At 48.5% G+C, this 21,162-nt stretch overlaps 1 protein-coding gene and 1 pseudogene across 2 annotated transcripts; both read right to left on the bottom strand.

Moving 5' to 3' along the window:
- Positions 1-796: 796 nt before the first annotated feature.
- On the bottom strand, positions 797-3,761 carry LOC102270923 (UL16-binding protein 1-like; annotated as a pseudogene).
- A 4,103-nt stretch (positions 3,762-7,864) lies between these two features.
- Positions 7,865-19,281, bottom strand: LOC102271210 (UL16-binding protein 3). Of its 2 annotated transcripts, none has more exons than XM_070377153.1 (5): positions 19,038-19,281; positions 15,007-15,270; positions 14,497-14,772; positions 13,436-13,568; positions 7,865-8,401 (listed from the first exon to the last, which is right to left on the bottom strand). In XM_070377153.1, exons 1-4 carry the CDS (start codon positions 19,117-19,119, stop codon positions 13,453-13,455), a joined length of 738 nt encoding a protein of 245 aa, XP_070233254.1. In that variant the 5' UTR covers positions 19,120-19,281; the 3' UTR covers positions 7,865-8,401; positions 13,436-13,452. The 2 variants fall into 2 exon arrangements, with proteins under 2 accessions (XP_070233254.1, XP_005909117.1); XM_005909055.2 differs by having other exon boundaries at positions 7,868-8,385.
- Between the last annotated feature and the right edge of the window lie 1,881 nt (positions 19,282-21,162).

Here is a 21,162-nt window from a genome sequence, read left to right on the forward strand (position 1 = left end):
TTTGATGCTTGATGTGACTTTTGTCCAGGTACATTCACTGCAGCAAACTGTCCCAGCCTGTCTCATTCCCCACTGAGGGGTTCTACACATTTATTCTTAAGGGTTAAGGGGCTGAAGCTTTCTTCTATCAAAACTTCTCCCTGCTGGACAGGGACCACTGAACTGAGCCTCCCCTCAAGGTATAGAAGTTTTTCACAAAGACCTACTGCTGCTGCTCCAGGAGCACAGGCCTGACCTCAGCCCTTCCCACAGTCTCTGCTGTGGGGCTCCTGCCTTGCCTGCTTGACCCAAGCTATTTCCTATGAGAACAGGCCTTTGGAGTTGGGTCTGCAAAGGCCTTCCTGCCCCTTCCTCCTGGGATGAGAGCCCGGCCCCTCTCATCTTGGCCCCTGGGTGGGTCCCCTCCCCGCTGACACATCATGTGGAGCCCCCTGCTGCTCTCAGCCCCCGTGAGTCCTGCCCTCGCCCTGAGTGCCTGCTGTTCTCACACCACCTACCGGGGCCCTGCCAGCCAGCAGTCTGTGCTCAGTCAGGGGACTTGGCTAAACCCTTTAAGCATCAATAGGCCCTCAGCCTAGTGAGGGCCCCTCCCTTTTCACAATGTCACCTGACAGCGGGGACCTCTCAGAACTCAGGGCTGAGCTTGTCGAGTTCTGCTCTCAGGTGATATGGGGTCTTATCCCCCTGCTCATTTCCAGGATGAGGAGGTTCAGTGAGGGGCAGGGGTTGGCTGGGATTCACCTTCCTCGTCCTCATGCCAGGCCCTGTGCCCCTGCCTTCCCTCTGAATTCTGCCCTCAGTACCTGTTTCTGGAACTCAGCCCAGAATCCGGGCTGATGAAACCAGTTGTGATGAAATGCATGAGGACCACAGAGAGGATCAAGGTGATGGACTTGATGGCTATGGTTGTTGACTGGACTGTGAGGGGAGCTTCAGTTAGTGATACTGCAAGGAAAATAAGAGTGAAGCCCTTCTACATACCCTAAACTGAGCAGATGCCTCCTCAACCCCCCTTACTCAGGTAGCCTACTATAGAGTCTGGGTTTTTTTTTAATTGGAGGATAATTTCTTTACAATGCTATGTTGGTTTCTGTTATAGGACAAAGCAAATGAGCCATAATTATATATATACCCACTCCATCCTGAGCCTCCTTCCCTGCCCCCATCCCAACCCTCTAGGCCATCACATAGTGCCAGGCTGGGCTCCTTGTGTTATATAGCAGGTTCCCACCGGTTAGCTATTTTCCACATGATAGTGTGTATATAGGGGCTTCCCTGATAGCTCAGTTGGTAAAGAGTCTGCTTGCAATGCAGAACCCTGGTTCAATTCCTGGGTCAGGAAGATCCGCTGGAGAAGGGATAAGCTACCCACTCCAGTATTCTTGGGTTTCCCTGGTGGTTCAGCTGGTAAAAATCCATCTGCAATGTGGCAGACCTGGGTTCGATCCCTGGGTTGCAAAGATACCCTGGAGAAGGAAAAGGCTTCCCACTCCAGTATTCTGCCCTGGAGAATCCCATACAGTCCATGAGGTTGCAAAGAGTCAGACATGACTGAGCAACTTTCACTTCCAGTGTGCATATACGTCACTGCTACCGTCTCAGTTCCTCCACCCTGCCCTTCCCCTGCTCTGTTCACAAGTCTGTCTCTGTGTCACGCAGTCATTTCAACTAACCATATGGCAGCCCCTGTGACAGGTCCTGAGGTGAGATGGAGGAAAGGAGGCGCCCCATCTCCACAGAGCTCAGACAGTGAATGGGCGAGCAAGGGTCCCCAGGCAGCCCCTCAGTCCTGCGTGACATCAGGTGAGGCGACATGAGGATGGGAACAGATTAAGTCCTCTCAGGAGCTGATGTTTGAGGTGGTATTGACAGATTTCCAGAACTAGAATAGCTGATATTTTTAAAGAGTTTGTAGAGAGAGGGTCAGTAAAAAGGAAATCTCTAGAATCGGAGTGGTGCCCTCATGTTAGGGGTGAGCAAGAATCCATGTACAATGGTTCAAAGGCCGGTGCTGTGAGGGAGATGTCAGGAGGCAGAAGAGGAAAGAGGATCACAGAGCATCCCCAGGGCCATTGTTCTCCCAGGAACTACTCAGCTTGAATAGATCACTTTCACACACACACACACACACACACACACACACACACACACAGAGGGGTGGGTCCATGTCCCTTTGAGTGGACTACCACTTCTCCTCATCTCACTTACCCGTGGTCTTCAACATTTCCTCCCAGCGCACCAAGAAATTCTGAAGCCAGACCCGACAGTCTCCCATGGAGAACTTCTTGAAGAAGTTGGTCACAGCTCTGTCCTTCTCCCACTTCTCTCTCATCTGTTTCCCTCCAGAATGAACGACTATCCAGTGTCCATTCTCTGAATCAAAGAGGACATTTGTTCATTGAAAACAAACTGCCAGTATCCACTGGTGTGTCCATCCTCTTCACACCAACACGTTATCTTGCCCTGTAGGGTGAGAGGGGCTGCCTCCACTGTGGGAAAGAAACAGCTCAGCTTCTGGGCTTGACAGAGTCTTTGCCCCACTTGGGTCCACTTCCCCTGGGCCCACCTAATCTGGCTCTGGTCTCTCCTCCAAGTCCTGGTCCTTCCACTGGACTACTAAGGAAGGACAATATTCTTTATTTTTTACCTGAAAACAATGAATGTAGCTAAGCCCTCAATCTGGCCCTCCTGCCCTTGGACTTTCTTTTTCAATTTATTTTTTACTTGAAGGATAATTGCTTTAGAATATTGTGTGGTTTCTGCCATGCATCAGCATGAATCAGCCATAGGTGTACATATGTCTCCTCCCTCTTGAACCTCCCTCCCACTTCCCTCTCATCCTACCCCTCTAGGTTGTTATAGAGCCTTGGTTTGAGTTCCCTGAGTCATACAGCAAATTCCCATTGGTCATATATTTTACACATGGTAGTGTTTCTGTGTTACTCTCTCCATTTGTCCTGCTCTTCTCCTTCCTTCTCCCACCCCACCATGTCCATAAGTCTGTTCTCTATGTCAAAGTCTCCATGCTGTCCTGCAAATAGAGTCATAATAATTTCTGTATATATGGGTCAATATATGGTGTTTGTTTTTCTCTTTCTGACTTACTTCACTCTGTATAATAGGCTCCAGGTTCATCCACCTCATTAGAACTGACTGAAATACATTCCTTTTTACGGCTGAGTAATATTCCACTGGATAGATGTACCAAAGCTTCTTTATCCATTCATCTGTTGATGGATACCTAGCTTGTTTCCATGTCTTAGCTATTGTAAATAGTGCTACAATGAATATTGGGATACATGTGTCTTTTTCTCTTTTGGTTTCTTGAGGGTATATGCCTAGTAGTGGCATTGCTGGATCATATGGTAGTTTTGTTTCTAGATTTTAAAGGAATCTCCATACTGTCTTCCATAGTGGTTGTATCAATTTACATTCCCACCGACCAAACTCACCCAGGACCCTGTGTTTCTCCATGTAATGTCAGGCAGTTGCTCCTTGAGCAACTCCCTGATGCCCAATGTCTCTGCTTGTGTTTTCCAGACCTCTGTAGTTTTCACCTCCTCTCTCAATGGGCTGATGTACTCGATCTTAGACCCACCACAATCATAGGAGAGAAAAGCCTTTCCATCCACCTGGCCTTGAACCACACACCATGGTTGCCTAGGTCTGGTCTGAGGATCAATGGTGAAATGATACGAAAGAGAGTGAGCATCTATGAAGGCAAAACACAGCAAGGGTGGGGTCGGGAAAAAGAGATCCATAGCCCTCCTGGCACCCCTCCACCCCTAGTTATGTGAGAGCAGAATAAAGCTGCAGGTCTGGGCTCTCTAAGCAAGGACCTCTCTGCCTGGCACCACCCTCAGCAGTTACAGGCTGAGGAAGAGCACGAAGCCTCTGTCAGGCAAGAAGCCATGCAACATTATGTCCACTCTGTTCACAAGGCCAACACCTAGCATTAGCCAACATATTTTTCTCCAGAGCTGTGCCAGGCCAGTTCAGAAGGAAAGCCCTAAACCTAGAGGACTGGCAGAATCTAGCCCAGTGTCCTGAGGGGAAATGGGGAGCATGGGAAGGCCGCTTCTGAGGAAGAGGGGTCAGGTGTGTGGTCACTATTGCACTCATCTCACATGCTAGCAAAGTAATGCTCAAAATTCTCCAAGCCAGGCTTCAACAGTATGTGAACTGTGAACTTCCAGATGTTCAAGCTGGGTTTAGAAAAGCCAGAGGAACCAGAGATCAAATTGCCAACATCTGTTGGATCATCAAAAAAGCAACAGAGTTCCAGAAAAACATCTATTTCTGCTTTATTAACTTCTGCTTATTAACTTAGGCTTTATTATTTACTTCTGCTTATTTATTTTTATGCCAAAGCCTTTGACTGTGTGGATCACAACAAACTGTGGAAAATTCTTCAAGAGATGGGAATATCAGACCATCTGACCTGCCTCCTGAGAAATCTATATGCAAGTCAAGAAGCAACAGTTAGAACTGGACATGGAACAACAGACTGTTTCCAATAGGAAAAGGAGTATGTCAACGCTGTATATTGTCACCCTGCTTATTTAACTTATATGCAGAGTACATCATGGAAATGCCAGGCTGGATGAAGCACAAACTGGAATCAAGATTGCCGGGAGAAATATCAATAACCTCAGATATGCAGATGACACCACCCTTATGGCAGAAAGTGAAAAACTAAAGAGCCTCTTGATGAAAGTGAAAGAGGAGAGTGAAAAAGTTGGCTTAAGATTCAACATTCAGAAAACTAAGATCATGGCATCTGGTCTTATCACTTCATGGCAAATGGATGGGGAAACAATGGAAACAGGGACAGACTTTATTTTTGGGGGCTCCAAAATCACTGTGGATGGTGACCGCAGCTATGAAATTAAAACACACTTGCTCCTTGGAAGAAAAGCTATGACCAATCCAGACACCATATTAAAAAGCAGAGACATTACTTTGCCAACAAAGGTCCGTCTAGTCAAAGCTGTGGTTTTTCCAGTAGTCATGTATGGATGTGAGAGTTGGACTATAAAGAAAGCTGAGTGCCAAAGAATTGATGCTTTTGAACTGAGATGTTGGAGATGACTCTTGAGAGTCCCTTGGACTGCAAGGAGATCCAGCTAGTCCATCCTAAAGGAAATCAATCCTAAATATTCACTGCAAGAACTGATGCTGAAACTGAAACTCCAATCCTTTGGCCACCTGATGTGAAGAGCTGATTCATTGGAAAAGACCCTGATGCTGGGAAAGATTGAAGGCGGGAGAAGAAGGGGACAACAGAGTATGATATGGTTGTATGGCATCATCGACTCGATGGATATGAGTTTGAGTAAGCTCCGAGAGTTGATGATGGACAGGAAGGCCTTGTGTGCTGCAGTCCATGGGGCCACATAGAGTCAGGAACGACTGAAAGACTGAACTGAACTGATACTTGGCTATACCTTATGAAAGTTCTTGGCTTAAATTCTTACTTGTGACTTTACTAATACGGTTGCATGAAGGGGAACCCCTTCCAGGGCCCAAGAGTGGGCTCCTGTGTAACACTTAGAAATGATTTGTCCGAGGAGACATATGTGCTGGCAAAGAAAGATACTGTATTGAGAAGGGGCACCCAGGCGGAGATCAGTAGGGTAAGGGAACTTAGGAGAACAGCTCTGTGATGTGGCTTACAGTCCTGCATTTTATGAAGTGGGATTAGTTTCCAGCTTTTCTTTGGCCAATCATTCTGAATTAGGGGCGCAGGCATTGCTCAGCCAAGATGGATGCCAGCAAGCAGGATTCTGGGAAGTGGTAGGACACATGGTGTCTCTTTTTGACTTTTCCCAAATGCTTCCAGTTGGTGGCTGCTTATTAGTTTCTTCTTCCTTATTAAGACTTCCTGTTGTAAAATAACTCATGCAAATAGTTACTATGGTGCCTGGCCAGGGTGGGCGGTTTCAGTCACTATGCTTTCCCTAACAAAAGGGCAGAAAAGTTTCCAGTCCGCCATGCTCCGTGGGAAAGACTAAGTGGAAAGGATGGATGAGAAGCATCTCCAACAGTTCAAGGATGACTTTTGCTGAAGGTCAGGAAAGGCGGTAATAGATGGTGTGCCCAGTGGGTTTCCAGCAGGAACAGGGAGGGAGAAGGTGGAAAGCACAGATGCCAGGTGGGGTTCCTGTATGTCAGGAGCAAAGTTGGTGCAATAGTCAATCAGACTAGAGAGTCCCAGTGCACCCAGGGCCTGACTGCAGAGAGTACAATGCTGGTCAGTAGCAGAGGTCGATCCTAGAGGCAAATAGATAGGCAGCCAACTGGGATACAAACTGCATGACTGAAAGAAACAAAACAAAGGGAGACAAAACACAAGGCGGAATGATCATGAGGCTGAAAGCAGCCATCCCCAGAAGAAGTCTAGATCCTCTGCCAAGTTTCCAGAACTGAGTCGGGTCTGATACTCAGAATCCATTACTGCAGAGAGTGAGAGAGATGCCAGGTCCCAGCAAGGAGGGCCCTTTCATCACCATGGCAAGTGCAAAAGTCCTGCTGGCCTTCCCCATCCTTGAAAGCCACCTGGTCATTGACCTGGGTAAGTGTACACCGGGAAGCAAGATACCCCCACATTCATATGGACCTACTGTGGGACTCACATCATGTCCGTGGATCTGAAGTTTCAGGACCCCCTGTCATTGAAGTGATACATAAGGTACTGGGTAGTGAATAGACATCTGTCCCAGGTCCTGCTCACAGAAGTGTCACTCGTCCACAGACCCACAGGGTGCTCATGTCACATGCATTGTATTTGTAACATGAGTGCACAATCTTTGCAGTTAGTAAGTGATCACGGAGTGAGGTCTACCATAGTAGTGATTTCCACTTTCACACTTCTAACCTGACTCCTCATCCCCCAGTTGTATCTATAAACAATATCATATCCTGGAGGAAATGACAGAGATGAGTACCAACATACAACCTCTCTACAGCTGCAGAGGTGTCATCCCTATGCTGTCTCCATTTAATTACCAGTGTGGCCATAGATTTTCTGTAATGGCACATCTGAAATATTTCAGGCTTTGGAGATCATGGGCCTCTGTTGCAACTGTTCTCCTTGCACAAAAGCAGTTACAGATGATTGGTGAATAATGAGCATGGCAGACCTGCTTCTTGGGCAGATGACCCAGCAGAAACTGTGACATTAGAGGTATCTGTGGTCTGAAAGGTGCTATGTGCAGTATATGGCATGACTACTTGGCTGCTCACAACACAGACTCCTTGTGTCTTGAAGCAAGGCCATCCAACGTGCAGTGGGAAAGCCATACCATTTAAAAGTGGCTCCTGGTATGGTCTTGTGGTCTGACAGAGATGAGGCCTCTGGCCACGGAATGTCAGAGCTGCGCATCATGACCTGAGTTCACCAACCCCTAATCATTAGTTCAGATAGGCCAGCTCTCATAGCATAGAAGTGATTATCTGGTTTGGCATAACCAGGGCCACAGGGAAAATAAGAGGCCAGCAAGTGGCCTAGATGTGATACCAGAATTGTGGCATGGCCACTACCCTCTACTTACACCTGGGGCTTCATGCAGTATCCCCTGTGACTCCTTGGACCAAGGAAGTCGGTCTACAGAGAAGAAGGGGGAACATTAGCCTTTAACTACCAGATCCACACTCCCATCACATTCACAACACCTAGAAGGTACAGGGCAAGTTTCTGGTTCATAAACACACAACTGAGGAACCCCTTGTTTAATTCCCTTTATTGTTGTTCAGTCGCTCAGTCATGTCTGACTCTTTCCAACCTCATGGACTACAGCATGCCAGGCATCCCTGTCCTTCACCAACCCCCAGAGTTTGCTCAAACTCATGTCCATTGAGTCAGTGATGCCATCCAACTATCTCATCCTCTGTTGTCCCCTTCTCTTCCTGCCTTCAATCTTTCCCAGCATCAGGGTCTTTTCCAGTGTGTCAGCTCTTCGCCCTTCCATGGGATTCTCCAAGCAAGATACTGGAGTGTGTTGCCTTTTTCTTCTCCAGGGGACATACTCTGCATATAAGTTAAATAATCGGGGTGACAATATACAGCCTTGACAGACTCCTTTTCCTATTTGGAACCAGTCTGTTGTTCCATGTCCAGTTCTAACTGTTGCTTCCTGACCTGCATATAGGTTTCTCAAGAGGCAGGTCAGGTGGTCTGGTATTCCCATCTCTTTCAGAATTTTCCACAGTTGATTGTGATCCACACAGTCAAAGGCTTTAGAATAGTCAATGAAGCAGAAGTAGATATTTTTCTGGAATTCTCTCGCTTTTTCTATGATCCCGTGGATGTTGGTAATTTGATTTCTTGTTCCTCTGCATTTTCAAAATCCAGCTTGAACATTTTGGTTCAAGTACTGCTGAAGCCTGTGGAGACAGCAGCCTGTAATATTAATATTTATTAATTAAGACAAGAGTTGGAGAACTTTTTCTAAAGAAGACAGTAAATCTGTTTGTCTCTTCAGACAAACCAGATAGATTTTGTATCTGCATTTGTGTCCACTTAGAGACCTCCACATTTGTGAGACAACAGCAGCCAGAGAGAACATGAAAACCAACTGGGTTTCCCAGTGCAGGAGACACAGGAGATGTGGGTTCAGTCCATGGGTTCCCTGGAGGAGGAAATGGCAACTGTAGGGTAAGGGAGTTAGAGAAGGCAAGGCTCAGAAAAAGAATGAGACTGGCACTTTACAGGAACAGATCACCTTTAAAGAGGCGAGAAGGGGCAGCAGTCAGATTAGTGAGCTGCTGCACTAACCCAAGAAAAGAGTAAGTTTATATAGGCATATAGGTGGAAGTCTACTGTCTTAAGGGGGCCTATTCTTCTTCAAGGTTGTTTGGAGTAGTTCTTGGGAGTAATCAACCTTAATGTCCATTTTTTTTCTTCAGGTGAAAGAGTTCTTTGTTTTGCATAGAATAGTGGGGAGGACCGGGAGGGGAATTTTAACTCCTGGTTATTTTGAGCCAAGAAACTTTCCTTCAGCAGCCCACTCCACAATTCTTGCTGGGATACTCCCATGGGCAGAGAAGCCTGGCAGAGGAGCCTGGTAGAGTACAGTCCTTGGGGTCAAAATGAATCAGACACATCAAACAACTAAGCATGACTAGGATTTAACCCCAGGACTGGTTGATCCATCCCCTAGGGAATTATCTACTGAATAACCATAAGGGGTTTGACTTAGGTCACACCTGAATGACCTATTGTGTGGATAACAACAAACTGTGGAAAATTCTTAAAGAAATGGGAATATCAGACCACCTTACCTGTCTCCTGAGAAACCTGTAGGCAGGTCAAGAAGCAACAGTTAGAACCGTACATGGAACAATGGACTGGTTCCAAATTGGGAAAGGAGTAATGTATATTGTCTGCATATTGTCACCCTGCTTATTTAACTTATACGCAGAGTACATCATGCGAAATGCTGGGTGGGATGAAGCACAAGCTGGAATCAAGATTGCCGGGAGAAATATCAATAACCTTAGATATGCAGGTGACACCACCCTTATAGCAGAAAGCAAAGAGGAGCTAAAGAGCTTCTTGATGAAAGTGAAAGAGAAGCATGAAAAAGCTGGCTTAAAACTCAACATTCAAAAAATGAAGATCATGGCATCCAGTCCCATCACTTCATGGCAAAGAGATGGGGAAGCAATGGAAACAGTGACAGACTTCATTTTCTTGGGCTCCAAAATCACTGCAGATGGTGACTGCAGCCATGAAATTAAAATACGCCTGGTTCTTGGAAGAAGAGCTATGACCAACCCAGACACCATATTAAAAAGCAGAGATATTACTTTGCCAACAAAAGTCCATCTGGTCAAAGCTATGGTTTTTCCAATAGTCATGTATGGATGTGACAGTTGGACCATAAGGAAAGCTGAATGCCAAAGAATTGATGCTTTTGAACTGTGGTGTTGGAGAAGACTCTGTAGAATCCCTTGGATAGCAAGGAGATCAAACCAGTCCATCCTAAAGGAAATCAACCCTGAATATGTATTGGAAGGGCTGATGCTGAAGCTCCAGTAATCTGAGCACCTGATGTGAAGAACAGGACTGAGCGAGTGAACTGAACTGTTTCCACAGTCTGTAGACATGAATGTGAGACCAGAGGGCAGAAGTGGGTGTGCCCATCCTCACCCTCATGCCCTGAGTCATGCTTTGGGAGACTGGGCTCCTGTCTTTCCTAGAGGCCAGGTTGGGAGGCTTTTGCTGGGGCGAGTCCTCAAGCAAGATGATAAGATGTCAGGTGATAGAGGGCATGTTTAGGATCTGTACATAGATGAGAAAGTTGGAGGCCCTGGGCTTCTTGGGATGCACAGAGATGAGTAATAAATGGTGCTGTAACCAAGCAGGACCCTGAGGAAGGAGCCTTCTAGGAACAGATTCCACCCATTCCCTGGACTCCTTCCCCCTGCACCTCCTCCCCAATCATCACAACATGACCGAGTCCCCCCAGCCCTCCCCTCCACCCCAGTGGGTTTGGTCCTTCAGGACGGCCACCTGTTGCCCCCCCCCCCCAACCCCGCTCCAGTGGCTACAAATTCTGGATGGGTGGGCTTGGGGAGGGGGGCTGCAGGAGCATTTTCTGCCACTGCCCTGGCTCCCACATCTCTCTGCCTCACCTCCCTTCCAGCTGGGATTACTTTTTCACCCAAATCATCTCTTTTCCTGCCAGGAGGAAAGGAGCCTGCAGAGGTTTAAGAGGAGGGAGGGTGGCACCCCACTGGGAAAGTTTCCAGGATGCCCAGGACACCCCCACTCCTCTCCTGGGTTCACCCTGAACTCACAGCCTCGGGGGGCCATGCAGAACCAGAGAGGAGCAGCACCAGGAAACCAAGACCAACCTTGGAACAGTGGTCCAAGACATACCACCTGGAGCCTGGAGATGACCCAACTCAGCAGACTGAGACCCTGCTTGGATGACAAGGAATGAGAGGAAAAGAGATTTTCCAGTTCCTGCAGCAAAATGGGGAAGTGGGCATGGGGCCTCCTTCTCTGGTCATACCACTCCTCACATCATCCATGCCCCAACAGCTGCCCATTCCTGCAGTTTCCAATCATTCCAAACCTGTCTCCTGCCCCTCTTCCTTTTTTTCACCACATGGTTCTTCTGATACCTCAGCTTTCCTCCTCTCCATTCTCAGTTTTAGTCATTCTGAAACTGAGTCATTTTCAGCTCCAAAATCCCTGTGGATAGTGAGTGCATCCATGAAATTAAAAGACACTTGCTCCTGGGAAGGAAAGTGAAGAGAAACCTAGACAGCGTATGAAATGCAGAGACATCACTTTGCCAACAAATGTCTGTCTAGTCAAAGCAATGATTTTTCCAGTAGTCATGTATGGATGTGAAAGTTGGACCATAAAGGAGGCTGAGGGCCGAAGAATTGATGGTTTTGAACTTCAGTGCTGAAAAGACTCCTGAGAGTCCCTTGGACTGCAAGGAGATCAAACCATTCAGTTCTAAAAGAAATCCATCCTGAAGAGTCATTGGAAGGACTGATGCTGAAGCTGAAACTCCAATACTTTGGCCACCTGATGCGAACAGCTGACTCATTGAAAAGACCCTGATGTTGGGAAAGATTGAAGGCAAAAGAAGAGAGCGGCACAGGGTGTGATGGTTAGATAGCATCACCACCTCAGTGAACAGAGTTTGACCAAACTCTGGGAGATAGTGAAATACAGAGGAGCCTAGTATCCTGCATTCTGTGGGGTCGCAGGAGTCAGACGTGACTGAACAACAACGTGAAAGGGATAGAAGACAGCCACTACATGCAGTGCCATCAACAGTACGTTCTCTAGTTGTTTCTGTTCCAGGGGAGCCCAAGACATTTTGTCAACCAATGTAATTGCTCTTTAGAAAAAGTTTGAGGACTCAGCTTGGAGTGTCTCTTTCCAAGTTTGGCAGGGAGACTGGGATCCAGAGCCGCCACTGTCGGCCACCTGGAGACGTCTTAAGGTTTTTTGTTCTCCAAATGACACTCGTAACCACTATGAAAGACTTTTTTTCCCCTTGGTGTTTGTCTCATTCGTTTTCTTTTGCACAACCTCCAACCAGTGTTTTAATATCTCAGAATTCTCATCTCAGGGCTCTCTGGTGATGAAGAGTGAAGCCAGAGACTGACAAGGCCTCCTAATTCTAGGTAAATAGGTCCTTGTCTTTGGTCATTATTTCCATCCAAAGAGATTGTTAATGACCTAGAGAGGTCAAAGCCTGTGACAGAGGGCTCCATCTCTTTGTTATCATGGGGTTGCTGGCCTTTGCTGACTTCAGGGATAACTGAGCCCTGAAGTAGGAGTGTGCTGAAACCTCAGCACAGGCAGTGCCCCATCTCATGTCTTCTCATTCAGTGAGGCTGGGATTCCTATTGACATATGTGGAAACTACACGTGCAGAAGTTTAAGAAAGAAACACAAAGTGATCAGATAATTTCATCATGACCACTGTTTTGGAAGTATGTTCTGTTGCTGACACCCATTAAAATCACCTGCTGGTTGATTCCACTCCCATCTGGGGTCTGCACTGTGTCCAGGTGCCAGGAGCATGCACGGGTGGGGGTGGCCAAGCCTGTCCAGAGAGCCCCGTCTTCCCCCACCTGGCTGTCCTGACCAGGACTCTAAGGCTGTCCTTCTGTCTTTCTCCTGCTCTCCCAGTCACTTACCTCTTCACCAGCCTCCTCCACTGAGGTTACCAGGTCCCCCGTGTTGCCTCTTCCCAGGAATTAAACCCAGGCCCCTGTCCCCCAGGTCTGTGCATGAGAACCTTTCCCTGACACACAGATCACCTGCTTAGGCTCAGGACTGAAGCAAGTAAAGAATCAATCTGCTCCCTTTACTCCTGTCCTGATCCTCCCTCATGGGGCAGGTCCGGGGAGGAGGGGCCTTGCTTCCTGACAGCCTTGAGGGGTTTCAGGGAAACCTCCTTCCTTCACTCCCCTCCAGCCTCAGAGCCAGCAGCACACACAGCTCTCAGGACCAGGGTCCCTGCCCCCCATCTCTTCCTGGTCCCCCCAGCTGGGCACCTCCACCCCAGCTCAGGCCCACCCATCCTGTCACCTCTGTTCAAGGCAAGGCCTCTCAGTGATGGAGGCTCTGGGTCCCCAGGAGGCTGGTGGCGTGCAGGCCACAGGCTGAGTCACAACTGCTGCTGCTCCTGGAGCACAGGCCTGGCCTCAGCCCTTCCCACAGTCTCTGCTGTGGGGCTCCTGCCTTGCCTGCTTGACCCAGGCCACTTCCTGTGAGAACGGGCCTTTGGAGTTGGGTCTGCAGTTCTTGCTCTCAGGTGATATGGAGTCTTATTCACCTGCTCATTTCCAGGATGAGGAGGTTCAGTGAGGGGCAGGGGTTGGGTGGGATTCACCTTCCCCGGCCTCACACCAGGCCCTGTGCCCATGCCTTCCCTCTGAATTCTGCCCTCAGTACCTGTTCCTGGAAAGGACTCAGCCCAGGAAGACAATGATGATGAAACTGGTGAGGAGCACGGGGAGGATCCAGGTGATGTGCCTGATGGCTGGGGCCGAGGAGTTGACTCTGAGGGGAGCTTCAGCTGGTGATGCTGTAAGGAAAGTGAGAGTGAAGCCCTTGTCCCGACCCCTAAACTAAGCAGATGCCTTCTCAGCCCCCCGGACCCGGGTACCCTACTATGGAGTCATTAGTGCATAATTTCTTTACAATGCTGTGTTGGTTTCTGTTGTAGGACCATGCAAATCAGCCATAATTAGATACATACATCCCCTCCATCCTGAACCTTCTTTCCCGCTCCCATCCCACCCCTCTAGGTCATCACATAGCGCCAGCCTGGGCTCCCTGTGTTATATAGCGTTTTCCCACTGGTTAGCTATTTTCCACATCATAGTACGTATATACGTCACTGCTACCGTCTCATTTCGTCCCGCCCTGCCCTTCCCCTGCTCTGTTCACAAGTCTGTCTCTTTGTCATGCAGTCATTTGAACCAACCATATGGCAGCCCCTGTGACAGGTCCTGAGGTGAGATGGAGGAAGGGAGGCGCCCCATCTCCACAGAGCTCAGACAGTGAATGGGCGAGCAAGGGTCCCCACGCAGCCCCTCAGTCCTGCGTGACATCAGATGAGGCGACACGAGGATGGGAACAGATTAAGTCCTCTCAGGAGCTGATGTTTGAGGTGGTATTGACAGATTTCCAGAACTAGAATAGCTGATATTTTTAAAGAGTTTGTAGAGAGAGGGTCAGTAAAAGGAAATCTCTAGAATCAGAGTGGTGCCCTCATGTTAGGGGTCAGCAAGAATCCATGTACAATGGTTCAAAGGCCTGTGATGTGAGGGACAGATGTCAGGAGGCGGAAGAGGAAAGAGGATCACAGAGCATCCCCAGGGCCATTGTTCTCCCAGGAACTGTTCAGCTTGAATAGATCACTTTCACACACACACACACACACACACACAGAGGGGTGGGTCCATGCCCCTTTGAGTGGACTACCACTTCTTTCTTCTAGTCTCACTTACCCGTGGTCTTCAACATTTCCTCCCAATGCACCAAGAAATCCTGAAGCCAGACCCGACAGTCTCCCATGGAAACCTTCTTGAAGAAGTTGGTCACAGCTCTGTCCTTCTCCCACTTCTCTCTCATCCGCCTCCCTCCAGAATGAACCTCTGTCCAGTGTCCATTCTCCGAATCAAAGAGGAGGCACATTTGTCCACTGAAGCCGAACTGCCAGGATCCACTGATGTGTCCATCATCTTCACACCGACATGTCATCCTGCCCTGCAGGGTGAGAGGGTCTGCCCCCGCCGTGGCAAAGAGTTCAGCCTCTGGGCTTGACAGATTCTTTGCCCCACCTGGGTCCACCTCCCCTGAGCCCAGCTAATCTGGCCCTGTTCCCTCCTCCAAGGCCTGCTCCTTCCACTGGACTACTAGGGAAGGAACAATATCCTCCATTTTATTCTTTACCCAAAAACAATGAAAGAGTTTAAGCCCCCAGTCTGCTCCTTCTGCACTTGGACTTTCTAACTCACCTGTGACCGTGCGTTTCTCTGACGTAACATCAGGCAGTTGCTCCCTGAGCAAGTCCCCAATGTCTCTGAGTGTTTCAGTCTGTGTTTCCCAGGCCTTTGTCGTTTTCACCTCCTCCCCCAATGGACTTGTGAATTGGATCTTAGCACGACCACAGTCATAGGAGAGAAAAACCTTTCCGTCCACCTGGCCTTGAACCACACACCATGGTTGTCCAGGTCTGGGCTGAGAATCGACGGTAAAGTTATAGCAAAGAGAGTGAGCATCTGTGAAGGCAAAAGGCAGGTGAGGGCAGGGTTGGCAGAAAAAGGCCCATAGGCCTCCTCCCCTCAGTTACGTGAGAGCAGAGTAAAAGAGCAGGGCTGGCCTGGCAAAGCAAGCATGGTCCCTCCTGCTCCATCCCTGACACTCCATAGAGCCAGTGCCCCTCCCTTCCTTGTGGAGAAGGAAAGGTCCCCTGCTGGGCAGAAACTGCACATCCTGGATATAGCCCCTTGCCCACCAGTCAGTAGCCAGGGTTGACCAACACACAGCCTTGCTGGATTACATGCCAGACAGCTCTGCAGGAAAAGCCTAGATGGAAGAGGACTTTCAGAATCGAACCCAGTGTCCTGCCAGAGATGGAGAGCACGTGGGGGCTGCTTCTGAGGAGCATTTCATTTTTAGAACAGAGCCTCTTTTCAGAACGCATCCCTGGAGAAGGAAGCCACGTTCCAGTGAGGAGTGCCCTTTCATCACCACAGTAAGTATGGAAGTCCTTTCCTTCTTTCCCAATGAGCCACATGACCATGGACTCAGGTAAGTGAACCTGAAGAAGCAGAAACTACTCCCACATTCATGTTGGACCTGGCATGTTACTAGCATTATGCACAGGGACTGAAGTATCATCATGGCCTCCCTGTTTCTGAAGTGAGGCTCAGGGCTCCAGGCAGTCAGTGGATAGCTGTGCCTGGTAACAGTGGATAGCTGTCCCTGCTAACAGTGCTTGTCCCTGGGTCCACAGATCCACACCACCCTCATTTCACATCGCCTGGATTTCTGACATGAATGGACAATCTTTGTAGTTAGTAAAGTAAAGTAATGCTCAAAATTCTCCAAGCCAGGCTTCAGCAATATGTGAACCGTGAACTTCCAGATGTTCAAGCTGGTTTTAGAAAAGGCAGAGGAACCAGAGATCAAATTGCCAACATCCGCTGCATCATCCTAAAAGCATGAGAGTTTCAGAAAAACATCTATTTCTGCTTTATTGACTATGCCAAAGCCTTTGACTGTGTGGATCACAATCAACTGGAAAATTCTGAAAGAGATGGAAATACCGGACCACCTGACTTGCCTCTTGAGAAACCTGCATGCAGGTCAGGAAGCAACAGTTAGAACTGGACATGGAACAACAGACTGGTTCCAAATAGGAAAAGGAGTCTGTCAAGGCTGTATATTGTCACCCCGATTATTTAACTTATCTGCAGAGTACATCATCAGAAACACTGAGCTGTTGGAAGCACAAGCTGGAATCAAGATTGCTGGAAGAAATATCAATAACCTCAGATATGCAGATGACACCACCCTTATGGCAGACAGTGAAGAGGAACTAAAAAGCCTCTTGATGAAAGTGAAAGTGGAGAGTGAAAAAGTTGGCTTAAAGCTCAACATTCAGAAAACGAAGATCATGGCATCTGGTCCCAATCACTTCATGGCAAATAGATGGAGAAACAGTGGAAACAGTGTCAGACTTTTTATTTTTGGGGCTCCAAAATCACTGCAGATGGTGATTGCAGCTATGTAATTAAAAGAGGCTTACTCCTTGGAAGGAAAGTTATGGCCAGCCTAGACAGCATATTAAAGAGCAAAGACATTACTTTGTCAACAAAGGTCCATCTAGTCACTGCTATGATTTTTCCAGTGGTCATGTATGGATCTGAGCTGGACTACAAAGAAAGCTGAGCGCAGAAGTATTGATGCTTTTGAACTGTCATGTTCGAGAAGACTGTTGAGAGTCCCTTGGACTGCAAGGAGATCCAACCAGTCCATCCTAAAGGAGAACAGTCCTGGGTGTTCACTGGAAGGACTGATGTTGAAGCTGAAACTCTAATCCTTTGGCCACCTGACTCGAAGAGCTGACTCATTTGAAAAGACCCTGATGCTGGGAAAGCTTGAAGGCAGGAGGAGAAAGGGACGACAGAGGATGAGATGGTTGGATGGCATCACTGACTCAATGGATATGGGTTTGTGTGGACTCTGGGAGTTGGTGATGGACAGGGAGGCTTGGCGTGCTGCGGTTCATGGGGTCGCAAAGAGTCAGACACGACTGAGCGACTAAACTGATAAAAACTGATCTCCCTGGATATCTCAATATCCTTCACCTTAGCTTTTGTCTCCAAAAAGTGACACTTTTCAACTCCCACTCCTCTCTCCCAAGGGTACAATAACTGGAGATGGGAACTGCACTGCTGGGTGTGTCGCCTCTCAGATGCTGAGTCATCTGCAACATGGCTTGGGACGTGTTGGGAACTACTGGAACAGGATCATAAATAGTTCTGCTAGTGATTCTGTACAAACTGAAGTTTTTACTTCAAATTTTTTGTGGCACATTTTTCGTCGTTTCAACGTTAAGACTGTAAAGCTTTTTGAAGACTACTGTCAAGTGGAGCTGCACTGGAAGATTAAAAGATTCTTATAACCTCAGAATCTACTTTGCCAGAACAAAAACTCAGTCCGAAACACAGACACAATGCGTGGCCACTGCCCCCGAGTAGAAACGATGAAGAGGGAATTCCCACGAAATTGTTTACTTGGAAACCTGCTTTATGTTCAAACTGACTCTGTAAGCCAAGTGAAGGGCAGGGAATTTGTCTCGCTGGGTATTAACAGGTTAAAGGATTAGTGTTAATCGCTCAGTCCTGTCTGACTCTGCGACCCCATGGACTGACTGTAGCCCTCCAGGCTCCTCTGTCTATGGGATTCTCCAGGCAAGAAGACTGGAGTAGGTTGCCATTCCCTTCTCCAGGGGATCCTCCCAACTCAGGAATCAAACCAGGCAGATTCTTTACCGAAATAAGATCATTTCTCACACAATGAAGTTATGCATCAAGACCGAAGAGCCAACACACCCGGTTCTCGCTAAGGTAGAGGGTCGCGCTGACCTCCCTCCCCCTGCCCCTTCCCCCCACCATCTCCCCCGACCCCGGCAGCTGGTGGCAGGGCGCGGGGAGCTGGAGGGGCGGGGGGCGGGGCCTCGCGTGGCTGGCGCGAGCGCAGCAGAGCCAGCAGGAGCAGCACCGGCGGCAGCGGCAGCCCGCAGGATGCGCGGCCCCGGGAGAAGGCCGAGCAGATCCGTCCCGCTTGGGACCGCGCCTCCGCCGCCCAGGAGAAGCTGGGCCGCCGCGGGCCATCGCCACCGCCGCCCGCGAGCCCTTCACAGACCCGAGCTTCCGCCGCCGCGCAGCTCATCTCGTCCTAGCACGTGGCAGCCAGCCGCGGCCGCCACTTCCGCGCTCTCAAGCTCGGCCCTGCCTTCTCTGCAGCCCCGTCCGTTCTGCAGGTGAAATTTATTACCTGTAAAGAGCTCTGGTCTTACAAGGACAGAGAGCGGTACCGATCTGAAGGGTTTGTGTGAGCAGATGGGGTCGGGGGAGGGCGTGCTTTTGGAGGAGTTACCTGGGTCTCTTCTCCCGGGGACGGCCACCTGTCCCAAACACCCTGGCTCCAGGGCTCCCACTTCGCAAGGGCAGGCCGGGGTCTTGAGGGCAGCATTTCCTGCTGCTTTCTCGCCCTTTTCTACCAACTTCACCTCCGAAACTCCCGGCACCAACCACTGTTTCACCAAAGTCACCTCTTTTCTGGCCCAGAGGGTGGGTAACCAGCCTGGGAAAGCCCCACCCCAGGAGCAAAGGGGCCAGGGGAAGGGACAGAGGAGGGCGGGGGTCACACAGCACAAAGTTTCCCTAACCCCCTCGTATACCCCCATCCCCTTCCCGGGTTAAGTCATTCCCTCCACCCCTCCACCCACAACCGAGAAGTTCATCCCTGAACTCACCGCCTGGCGTCGCGCTGAACGGGTAAAACAGAAGTAGAAGCAGAAAGCGAAGACCGGGCTTGAAACCCCGGATCCAGGCCATTGTCACCTCATCCCAATTTCGCAGGAATGCTAGGTTGCCGGTTGGAAGTGGGGATTATCTGAGACCTAGCTGGCTCTGGCTGGTTTCTTTGTGCCTGCTCCTTTCCAGCGGCACGCCTCTGGGTCCCGCCCGCTGGGCTGGGCTGAACCAACTTGGCCAGGCTTGTCCTGAAAGACCGGCTGGTTCCTGATTGCCAGTTGCTGTGTCCCATCCCTTCCCTCTAGAATCATGGGCTCATAGCTAGAATCTTTGCAGTCAGATAGCATGGGGAAGCCTTACAAATAGCTGTGAAAAGAAGAGAAGCGAAAAGCAAAGGAGAAAAGGAAAGATATAAGCATGTGAATGCAGAGTTCCAAAGAATAGCAAGAAGAGATAAGAAAGCCTTCTTCAGTGATCAATGCAAAGAAATAGAGGAAAACAACAGAATGGGAAAGACTAGAGATCTCTTCAAGAAAATGAGAGATACCAAGGGAACATTTCATGCAAAGATGGGCTCGATAAAGGACAGAAACGGTATGGACCTAACAGAAGCAGAAGATATTAAAAAGAGGTGGCAAGAATACACAGAGGAATTGTACAAAAAAGATCTTCATGACCAAGATAATCACGATGGTGTAATCACTCACCTAAAGCCAGACATCCTGGAATGTGAAGTCAAGTGGGCTTTAGAAGGCATCACTACAAACAAAGCTAGTGGAGGTGATGGAATTCCAGTTGAGCTATTTCAAACCCTGAAAGATGATGCTGTGAAAGTGCTGCACTCACTATGCCAGCAAATTTGGAAAACTCAGCAGTGGCCACAGGACTGGAAAAGGTCAGTTTTCATTCCAATCGCAAAGAAAGGCAATGCCAAAGAATGCTCAAACTACCACACAATTGCACTCATATCACACGCTAGTAAAGTAATACTCAAAATTCTCCAAGCCAGGCTTCAGCAATACATGAACTGTGAACTTCCAGATGTTCAAGCTGGTTTTAGAAAAGGCAGAGGAACCAGAGATCAAATTGCCAACATCCACTGCATCATCTAAAAAGCAAGAGAGTTCCAGAAAAACATCTATTTCTGCTTTATTGACTATGCCAAAGCCTTTGACTGTGTGGATCACAATCATCTGTGGAAAATTCTGAAAGAGATGGGAATACCAGATCACCTGACCTGCCTTTTGAGAAACCTGTGTGCAGGTCAGGAAGCAACAATTAGAACTGGACATGGAACAACAGACTGGTTCCAAATAGGAAAAGGAGTCCGTCAAGGCTGTATATTGTCACCCTGCTTATTTAACTTATCTGCAGAGTACATCATCAGCAACCCTGGGCTGGAAGAAGCACAAGCTGGAATCAAGATTGCCAGGAGAAATATCAATAACCTCAGATATGCAGATGACACCACCCTTATGGCAGACAGTGAAGAGGAACTAAAAAGCCTCTTGATGGAAGTGAAAGAGGAGAGTGAAAAAGTTGGCTTAAAGCTCAACGTTCAGAAAACAAAGATCATGGCATCTGGTCCCATCACTTCATGGGAAATAGATGGGGAAACAGTGGAAACAGTGTCAGACTTTTTATTTTTGGGGCTCCAAAATCACTGCAGATGGTGATTGCAGCCATGAAATTAAAAGATGCTTAGTCCTTGGAAGAAAAGTTATGACCAACCTAGATAACATATTGAAAAGCAGAGACATTACTTTGCCAACAAAGGTCTGTCTACTCAAGGCTATGGTTTTTCCAGTAGTCATGTATGGATGTGAGAGTTGGACTGTGAAGAAAGCTGAGCACCGAAGAATTGATGCTTTTGAACTGTGTTGTTGGAGAAGACTCTTGAGAGTCCCTTGGACTGCAAGGAGATCCAACCAGTCCATCCTAAAGGAGATCAGCCCTGGGTGTTCTTTGGAAGGAATGATGCTAAAGCTGAAACTCCAGTACTTTGGCCACCTCATGTGAAGAGTTGACTCATTGGAAAATACTCTGATGCTGGGAGGGATTGGGGGCAGGAGGAGAAGTGGACGACAGAGGATGAGATGGCTGGATGGCATCACCGACTCGATG

This window comes from Bos mutus, chromosome 9 (genome assembly GCF_027580195.1).
Source record: "Bos mutus isolate GX-2022 chromosome 9, NWIPB_WYAK_1.1, whole genome shotgun sequence".
In the NCBI taxonomy this organism is placed as follows: Eukaryota; Metazoa; Chordata; class Mammalia; order Artiodactyla; family Bovidae; genus Bos; species Bos mutus.